The sequence below is a fragment of the Solanum pennellii genome, chromosome 10 (assembly GCF_001406875.1).
Source record: "Solanum pennellii chromosome 10, SPENNV200".
Lineage (NCBI taxonomy): Eukaryota > Viridiplantae > Streptophyta > Magnoliopsida > Solanales > Solanaceae > Solanum > Solanum pennellii.
The window spans coordinates 62,995,554-63,005,888 of NC_028646.1; the positions used below are offsets into that span (position 1 = coordinate 62,995,554).

Sequence of the window (10,335 nt, forward strand, 5' to 3'; positions counted from 1 at the left end):
TACACCCTTGCAATTGACAATTAAGGGTTGAAATTGAAGTGAGTGTTGGATATTATTGCTCGATTTCAACACATTAATAGTTGGTAACATCATAGATATACTTTCTTTTCTTTCAATGATATGTGGCTAAACTCCAACTCTAGGATGTGACTATTATCAGATTGGGTGTTTGATTTAATATAGTGGATATTATGCTATGCTCTATTTTATTGTTGTTCATGTATGGATTTAAGTTATTTAGCATGAGGTTAACTTAATGCGTTAAGGTTGCAAACTTAGTCCTACTCTAGATATGATTGATGCTCGAAAAGGATCGTTTGAAGTGGGTAAATAACAAGATGCCAACAATTTTAGGGTTGAAATCTATGGTTTTCTCGAAAGAGAAATTATGGTACACTTCTAGTTCCCAAATCTGCTCGAAAGAGAAATTTTAGTAAGGTAAAAGGTTGAATTGTGATTCACATATATGAGTCCCGAAGGAGATTCTATAACATGGTACTATCATGAGATCGAAAGAAGAGTAGTGTCATTGAAAATACCTACTATATCCATACTTGTTTAGCACTACTGAGCATCACTTATACCCCTATGTGATATCAATACCAATTCCCATACCTCTAGATTGTCTCTTACTTGTGAAATTCCTTCGATCTTGTTTAATTGTATATTTGATTACAGATATCTTTTTGTAAATTTGGTGGAATCATCCACCCAATCGTTCTAAAGTGCTGCAACAAACAGGTTTGCATACTTGAATTTTCTAGTTAAATTCTTGCCCTTAAACCATTCCTTGTGGAATTCGATTCCGACTTTTACTTTTGATATTTTTATCAACAACAATCACTTACTCTTTTAATCACTTTTAGAATAATTTGAGCATTATCAGTGACCCTATTACAAATCAAACATATGCGTCAAGAAATATGATATTTGACGAAACGTCAACTTGATGGTCCAAAGAAGTCTCCTTGCCAGTTTCAATAGCTCTTCAGCAAAAGTTACAAGATAAGTTCAATGAAATAAAACAGGGAAACAAGATCGAATCCAATCAGGATATATCTCCACAAAAGGAAAGAAAGAGCTATGGCAAACTGGAGCTAATGAAAAACTAAATGAATTGTGACTAGGGATTGAGGTCTACACGACTGAAGGGTCCAAGCATCAACTATATATATAAAACATTAACAGTGGTGATTAACATCAAAGAAGCTATTACCTTTGAAGAAGCTTCAAAAAAGTAGGAATCAAAATAATTTGACAAAGGTGGAGATCCTTATTACCTTTGAAGAAGCTTCAAAAAAGTAGGAATCAAAATAATTTGACGAAGGTGGAGATCCTTAAAAGTAGTGGATGATGCTTGCAGAATTTCAAAAGTTGCTCATAATTGACGCAAGAAAAAGTTAAGAATAAGGAGTGTTAAGAATTCATCACCGACATAATTATTTATTAAGATAAATCTATAAAAATCTAGAATATTTTAAAATTCGAAAGAATCGAAGGAAGATCTCTAGAATGGTATTTTAGATAGAAAAATCTAGAAATGTTATAGAAAAGAATAGCTAGAAACATTCTAGAAGAGAATAATATATATCTTCTAGATTCTTCCATGACCTCCTAAAATAGAGATGATGCATTTGATTTGCAACTAAAGCAAAAAACCAAGTAGGAAAGCAAAAAAAGAAAATAAGTAAGAGATCAAACAACAAGTGAGCGAGAAATAAGAAAGAGTTTGCTAGAGTCTGAGTACAATAAATATTTGTGTATAAAAATTGTAAGACTAGAATGGGTTCTTACTTTGCAATAATAAAATTCAAGTTGTGGGCAACCAATTATGTTCATCACCAACAAAATATTCAAAAAAGTGAGAAATACTTTGTCCATCTCAGTTAAAGAAGGAGAATTTAATAATGACTCTCTATATTTTGAGTGTATCGTCTATTCATGTATATATAGTATTACATTAGGTTTAATATGGAATACATGAGATAGAGTTATATGAGTATAAAACTCCTAAATACAAGCTAACTATCATCCAAAGNTAGTATAAAACTCCTAAATACAAGCTAACTGTCAGCCAAAGGATAATTAAAAACTATTGCGATAAGACTTACAATTGTTTATCCTTAATATCCCCCGTCAAGCTCAACGGTAGTGTATGGACATTGAGCTTGTCACGAAAATGAATAAAAAGAGACGAGCCTAGTGCCTTTGTGAAGATATCCGCAAACTGATCTTGAGTGGGAACATAGCGAACAATCAGCAAGCCTTGCTCAACTTTCTCACGAACAAAATGATAATCAATCTCGATGTGTTTTGAGCGATTGTGAAAAACAGGATTGGTACACATGTAAAGTGCACTTAAATTATCACATTGAAGCATATATGGCTTGCTGCAAGGGACGCCAAGTTCAAATAGTAGATTTTGGAGCTAGGCCACTTCGGCTATGGCAAAGGCAACTGCTCTGTATTCTGCCTCGGTGCTGGAGCGAGCCACAACAGTTTGCTTTCGAGAAGACCAGCTCACAAGATTACCTCCTAGAAAAATAGCATAGCCATGGTGAGAGCGACGATCAAGGGTGTCGGCAGCCCATCCCGCATCAGAGTAAGCTTGAAGTGACTGATCTGATGATGGAAAAAATTGGAGACCAAGGTGCATTGTGCCCTTAAGGTAGCGCAAAATGCGTTTAACTGCAGACCAGTGAGATAGTCGAGGATCGTGCAGAAACTGGCAAACCCGATTAACAGCATAAGAGATGTCTGGACGAGTAATTGTGGCGTATTGCAAAGCACCAACAATACTACGATATAAAGTAGCATCTGCAGCCGGCGGTCCATCACGTGTGAGTGTGCAGTAGAGTCTGCAGGGGTTCGTAATGGTTTGGCATCTTGGAGATGGCTACGATGGAGAATATCCTTGATGTAAGAGGACTGAGACAGTAGCAAAGAACCATGGTGATGCAGTACTTCAATCCCAAGAAAGAAACTCAATTTGCCCAAGTCTTTAAGGGAGAAAACAGAGTTCAAAGTGGCTGTGAAGTGGGAGATAAAATTAGAGTCATTACCTGTAATAATGATATCATCTACATAGACGAGAAAGTAGGTAAGAGTAGAGCCACGATCGCGAACAAAAACATAGGAGTCAGTATAACAACTCCGAAATCCGTGTTGCACCAGAAAATTTTTCAGTTTCATAAACCAAGCTCGAGGGGCTTGTTTCAAACCATAAAGAGCTTTTCTTAGGCGACAAACATGATTAGGATATTGTGTATCGATAAAGCCAGGGGGATGAGACATGTACACAACCTCTTGAAAATCGCCATTTAAGAAAGTGTTATTAAACATCAACTTGTTTAAGTGGCCAGCCACGAGCAAGAGCAAGTGATAAGACCACCCGAATTGTAGTAGGCTTCACAACAGGGCTAAAGGTATCAAAATAATCAACACCCCTTCTTGGTAATAACCTTTAGCCACAAGACGAGCTTTATACCGCTCAACCTTCCCATTGGCATGTCGTTTAACTTTGAACACCCATCTACACCCGGCAATGTTGGCATGAGGAGGAGATGGTTCGAGGGACCAAGTGTCATTACGAATCAAGGCATTAAATTCATGTGACATGGCCTCACACCATTCCGGAGATGAACTTGCTTGCTTGTAAGTTTGTGGTTCCATATGAGAAGAGGAGGTGTTCTGAACAGTCAATAGAAATGTCTTGGGTTTAAGAGAATTAGTTTGGGCTCTAGTAGTCATGTGGTGAATAGACGTTGAGGATTGACGAAGATAGGGAAATGTAGAAGTTGGAGGAATAGAATGGGGAGAAGCGGAAACATGAGATGGAGAAGCGGAAGGAATTGGTGGTTCTAAGGGCTCGGGAGTGGCAGATAAGAGTGAAGATGAGGATGATGGCAAACTGGATGAAGGGATTGAATTATTGGTGTTGGAAGAAATAGACGAGGAAAAAGTAGGGATTGGAAAGGGGTTAGATGAGGTAAACAAAGAGGCGAGTATATCAAGATTGAGAGAGCTTAAAGCGGGAGAGGCAGGTTTGGAGTTATTGGTCATTATGGAGTAAGGAAAGTTTTGCTCATCAAAAATTACACGACGGGCAATGTAAAGACGACTTGATGAAACATGAAAACACAAGTATCCTTTGTGCTTACTGCTGTATCCTAAGAATACACAAGGCAAAGATCGATACTAAAGTTTATGATTGTTGTAGGGACGCAGAAAAGGATAACACAAACACCCGAAAATTTTCAGTAACGAGTAATCGGGACTACGATTGTAGATGGACTGATCATCCGATTATGAAGGTAAGTGGATGTGGAGAAGGCATGTTCCCAAAAATGTAAGGGAAGAGATGAGTTTGCAAGAAGAGCAAGACCCTTTTCAACAATGATGCGGTTAAGACGTCCAGGAGCACCATTTTGTTTGTGAGTATGAGGGCAAGTAACGCGATGAATTATACCTAATTGTTGGACAAAGGTAGAGACATTGCGATATTCACCTCCCCAATCAGTTTGAATAGATTTAATTTTGCGACTAAATTGAGTTTCCACCATTTTGATAAAATGCTTAAAGATGGTGAACACTTGAGATTTAGAAGACATAAAAAAAGTCCATACAAATTTAGAATAATCATCTAGAAATTGAACAAAGTACTTGTTTCCATTAACAGAATCAATTGAAGTAGGGCCCCATACATCAGAATAGACTAATTCAAAAGGAAAAGAACTTGACATATGAGACGAAGCTAAATGGAAACGAAGACTCTTGCCAAGTTGACAGGGGCCACAAACAGAGTGGAGTTTATTGCTAGAAACTGGAAGATTAACACTGGAAGCCAAACGACGGAGAACAGATTCATGAGGATGACCAAGTCGATCATGCATGTTTGGAGAGGAACTTTGGCAGCCAAAAAACTTCTCGGTCGAGATGGAAGATGAGAGGCAGCAAGACGATAGAGGCCATGTTTAATCATTCCTCGAAGTAGAACCTTTCCCTATAGGTTTTTTATAAAGCAACAAGAAGGGTGAAACTCAATTATGACATTGTTATCACGAGTAAACTGAGACACACTAAGGAGATTAGTTGTAATTTGAGGAACAATTAAGACATTTTTTAATTGAAAAGATCGAGAGGGAGAGGGAATGGAAGAAGAACCAAAGTGAGTTATAGGGAGTTGAGAACCGTTACCAACAGCAAGCGAGTCATTTCCAGAATAGTCTGAGGCAATAGAAAGATTACTAACATCAGCAGTGACATGATTTGTGGCACCTGAGTCAAGACACCAAGAGGGGTCAAAGAACGCCGAGGACTTGAGGTCGAGGTGTATTAGTTGGCGGGTATTGATCATTGTACCGATTATAACAATTTTTTGCTACATGGCCAAGTTTTTCACATATTTGGCAAAGCGGACGATTAGATATCCGTTTATTGTCATTGCGCTTGGGATTGTGTTGTTGGAATTGATTCGTTATTGGGTTGGAGTTATAAGAAGGCCGAGATTGAAAACTTTGGCGATTGGCAATATTAGCCGAAAGAGTGACATGGGCAGATTCATCAGCAAGTTTTTGTTCTTCCTGTAGGAGAAGGACAAAAAGTTCCTCGCAAGTGACAGGAGGAGTTCGAAGGTTGATGGTCGTGCGGAAGGGGCCATAAGATGGATCAAGTCCATACAGGATATAAGTCAACAATTCATAATTTGTGATAGGTTGAAGGGCCATAGCAAGATTATTGGAAATTGTACGTTTGCGCTAGACGTACTCCATGATGGAGAGACTACCCTTGGTCATTGTTTGTAGTTGGAGACGCAAAGTCATCACTCGAGCAAGGGATTGAGTTTGAAAAATATGATGAAGGCTAGTCCATGCCTCAGCTGTGGTTCGAGACTAAATAATATGTCCAAGGATAGACGGATCAATAGTTGTTTTGATCCAAAAAAGGATAACCCTGTCATGGGATTTCCAAGTTTCATATTCTAGATTGGGAACATGAGTTTGATTTGTGGAGCTATCGGTTGACGGAGACAGAACCGTCCGTGTGGGCATTTGGGTAGAGTCGAGATATTTTTCCCAGTTAAATACCTCAAGAGAAGATCTGATTGTGGTTTCCCATAGAAGATAATTATCTTGGGTAAGTGTGAAATTGAGAGGAGGTAAGGAAACTTTGTTGTTGGATCCTCCCGATAGTGTCACAAGGAGATTGTTGGCCGAAGATGAAGCCATAGGGACGAAAAGAAAAAAAGGAAGCAGGAATTGTACACTGCTCTGATACCAAGTTAAAGAAGGAGAATTTAATAATGACTCTCTATATTTTGAGAGTATCATCTATTCATGTATATATAGTATTACATTAGGTTTAATATGGAATACACGAGATAGAGTTATATGAGTATAAAACTCCTAAATACAAGCTAACTATCATCCAAAGGATAATTCAAACTACTGCGATAAGACTACAATTGTTTATCCTTAATAATCTCCAAATTATATTCAAAAGTAAATAGATTTTGAACCTCGTGTACATAAGATTAGAGATTAACTTAATAGTTGAGGGAGGTCGATATTTATTTTGGGATCCCAATTCAAATCTCAAGCACTACATTAAAATTATGAAGAAACATATTGTCATACTTAGAGTTGTCAAATGAGCATATCAAATTAGATTGAATTAATAAATAAGCAAATTATTAATCCATTCAGAAGCTGCTTTAAGCTTAAAGAATCACTAAAATGTAATTATAACTCAACTTAAAATACGAATTATAACTCAACTCATCAAATCGATTAATCGTTATTCAAGTCGTTCGTTCACTCTCATTAGAAGTTTATATAGGATGATATCCATTTTGGAAGGTCTTGAAATCCCCCTTCTTATCACTCCACAAATAATATTTTTTATTATTTCAGAATTCTCATAAAATTCTAGTAATTCATTTAACTAGTCAAATTTTTTAGTATTTCCACAATTAAACAAATTAAAATTTTCAACCTATTTTAGTATTCGACACTAGTTCAATAATAATAATAATATATACTAGTCAAATTAGCATTTTAAACTTTGTGTCTGATAAAATATCAATAGGGGCAAACATGTCAATTCAGTGGAGGAATCTCATAACTGAATTGGGTTTCCCGCCCTGTGAGTGACAAGTTACAGCTATATATAGACCAGCACAGACCTCTCCTTCCCCTATTCATCTTTTTCACACCCATTTTCTCAAGAGAGAGCAACAACAATGGCGATTTCTCACAATCTCCTTCTGCTTCTCATTGCTCTCTTCATGATCTCCTCTTCCACAGCAATTTTTCCTGACTCACCTACACCGTCGCCGGTGATATCTCCTCACGACCACACATTTACCCCTTCTCTCTTCCCCAATGTTCTCTCTTCACTCGGTTTCCAGCAGCTCTCCTCCGCCGCTTCTGCCGCCAATCTCTCAACTACCGGCACTCCAGTCACCATCTTCGCTACGGCTGACTCTTCTCTAATCACTTGTCCTACTTGCTCTCTTCCTTTGCTACTTCAGGAACACTCTGTTCCTGGACTTTATCCGCTTCACTTTCTTCGCTCTTTAGCTTTTGGTACTAAGCTGGAAACTCTAGCTCCGAATCGATGCCTCACCGTCACTTTCGCCGCTACTTCTCGTGATCCGAAAGTTTTCATCAACGGCGTTGAAGTTGCTCAGCCGGATCTGTTTAATAATGGAATGATCCTTGTACATGGATTGCGAGGCTTTGTATCGCATCTCTCTCCACTCTCCTGCAATGTGGAGAGAATGAGTTCTCTGTCGTTTGACTCATTTCCTCTTCCTAATTCGGTTTCTACAGTTTCCTCTGCATCGCCTTTCTCTGTTACGCGCTTCATGTTAAAGGATGCCATTATCAGGTTGAGGAACAGCGGTTACAGTATTGTAGCACTAGCGCTGAGAGTGAACTACGCAGAGCTTTCGGAGCTTAAGGCGATGACGGTGTTTGCTTTAGATGATGTGTCGATTTTTGCCAGTGGAGGACATGCGTATCTCCCACATTTCAAGTTTCATGTTGTGCCAAATAGGAGGATTATGGCTGGGGAATTGGTGAGTTTGCCTGCGGGGATAGTGTTGCCGACTATGGAGGGCGAACAGAAATTGGTGGTAACTACTGCCGGTGGAGGAGGTGTTTTAGCTCCTATGAAGATTAATTACGTGAGGGTTGTGCATTTTGATCTGCTGCATAACACTAGGATTGTGATTCATGGAGTGTCTGTTTCATTTCCTCACATGCATCATCACGTCACAGCTGATCAGAAAGGCTTCGCTCAGATGGAACAGTCACACGCACACTGTGACGTCTCTGGAAGTGGTGGAGTCTGTGACGTTCATGATGATTTTGCTCCATCTAACATGCGATCATCAGTGCTGGGGAATATTGAAGATCATGAAGGTCTCTGAAACTTGACTACTGTTTGTTTGTTGAGTAATACGGTAGTATCAAACTATAGCGTAAATAATTGAATTTCACTTGATCATTCTTCAAATCCTTGGTTTCTTAGCTTCTCCTTGAGTTAGTTACTTTAGTGTTACTATCTTTTTGTAAAATGAGGTTTTCATTGCTGATATATGAAGAGTATTTGTAGTTTGTTTGGGTTACTGATTTGTTGATCCCTATATTTTTCTTGCCAGTTTTTCCTGTTTTGGGTTCAAATCAGCCAGTAAAGGAATAAGAAGAAGAAACATAGATATTCATTGATTAATCAAACCAGAAAGTTGAGTCTGGAACTACCCCAATTTGATGATTAATTAGTGAAGCTCTTTCCTACCGTTAGATCAATTGATCAATATTCAATGGAACTCCACTGTTCCATTTTACACACAATGAGATACTTGAAGATTGATTGAACTTGAAAGTCTTTTAAACTCTTATTAGAACAGTGAAGTCTTACATGAGTATGGTCATTTAACAGTACTAATGCTTGCTCATTTGGTTCATGATATATCAAATTGCTTCAAGGTTCATAGTCTTTAAGCTAAGGAAATATCCCAATGGTAGTTGGGGAATACAGTGATTAATCGAAAAAATATTCAAGTGTTGTAGGCTGCTTTGATTGATATATGCACTCTTGGTATTATGAGAATTTGATTGTTATGCAAGTTGGAAGTTTCTTCATGTTCTTTTTTGATGTTTGGAAACGTTTCCAGTAATTAAGTATGACATCACATTTACCTGATCCTTAGCTGCTTGTTATCTTTTCAAGAGTAGGAATGAGGAGAAAAATTGTTAAAAATAAAAAGAGAAAATAATCAAATCACCCCTAATCTATTGTCGGATTTTTAACTATCCATTTTGTAAGAATTACAAGAAACAGTAAAGAGAAATATTTGGGAAATTTTCTGTGTATATCTTTCTTCTTGTAAGCTTCTATATATACAAGTATTATGAGAAATCAAGAACCTTCTATTCCTAACAAACTATACAGCTGGCCTAATTCTATTTGTCTAAAAATCTAACAAACTTTTATTCTTTACAAAAATCTGTTAAGGGTAAAAAGGAAAAGGAATCTAGGTATTGTATAATGAGATATATACAAAGGGTGAGAAGACATAAACATTTCTCAGCTTTGAATCCATAGTTGGGCCTTCATTTCTTGTTTCTGTTTCTGATCCTTCAAGGCCCAACTCTTCTCCAGTTTACTATTTCCGCAGGCCCAATGATTCAGCCCATTATTTCCGGGGCCCCAATGTTAACATTGTTGGAGTGCATTTGAAACATTTGGAACGTTTCTCTGATCTGAAACTCCTCGATACTTTCTTCGATGTTTCCCAAGATGTCCATTGTTCTTCTCTCCTTTCTCTTCGTCTTCTTTCTCTTCGTTTTCTTTTTCATCTTCCTGATCTGAATGTCTGAGTTGGTTATCTTCAACATCCCCTCTCAAGTTGGAGGTGAACAGGGTGAGGCCCAACTTGGTCATGTTGTGAAGATGAGAAGGACCGGCAAGTGGTTTTGTAAATATATCAGCTAGTTGATCTCTGGAAGGGACGAAGGAAAGGGAAATCAGCCCTGCAAGGTACGGTTGACGAACAAAATGGCAGTCAAGCTCGACGTGTTTTGTACGCTCATGAAACACAGGATTGCGAGCGATGTGAATGGTGGCCTGGCTATCGGAGTGAATCGGGACTGGCAAAGGAGGAGGAATCGACAGATCGGTAAGTAGACGAGTGAGCCAAGTTAACTCAGCAACCAATCGTCGCATGGAACGATATTCTGCTTCTGCAGATGATAAAGAGACTGAGCTTTGTTTCTTTGATTTCCAGGAAATGGGAGATCCACCTAAGCTGATAAAGAAACCACTAAC

At 38.2% G+C, this 10,335-nt stretch overlaps 1 protein-coding gene across 1 annotated transcript; it reads left to right on the plus strand.

Annotated features, from left to right (window-relative positions):
* The first annotated feature begins 7,203 nt into the window (after positions 1–7,203).
* Positions 7,204–8,636, plus strand: LOC107032706 (fasciclin-like arabinogalactan protein 21). The gene has a single exon (XM_015234285.2). The coding sequence runs from the start codon at positions 7,241–7,243 to the stop codon at positions 8,432–8,434; it is 1,194 nt and encodes a 397-aa protein (XP_015089771.1). The 5' UTR covers positions 7,204–7,240; the 3' UTR covers positions 8,435–8,636.
* The last annotated feature ends 1,699 nt before the right edge of the window (positions 8,637–10,335 follow it).

Coding starts and splice junctions, on each gene's coding strand:
- LOC107032706 (XM_015234285.2), top strand. CDS start 7,241: ATGGCGATTTCTCACAATCTCCTTCTGCTTCTCATTGCTCTCTTCATG.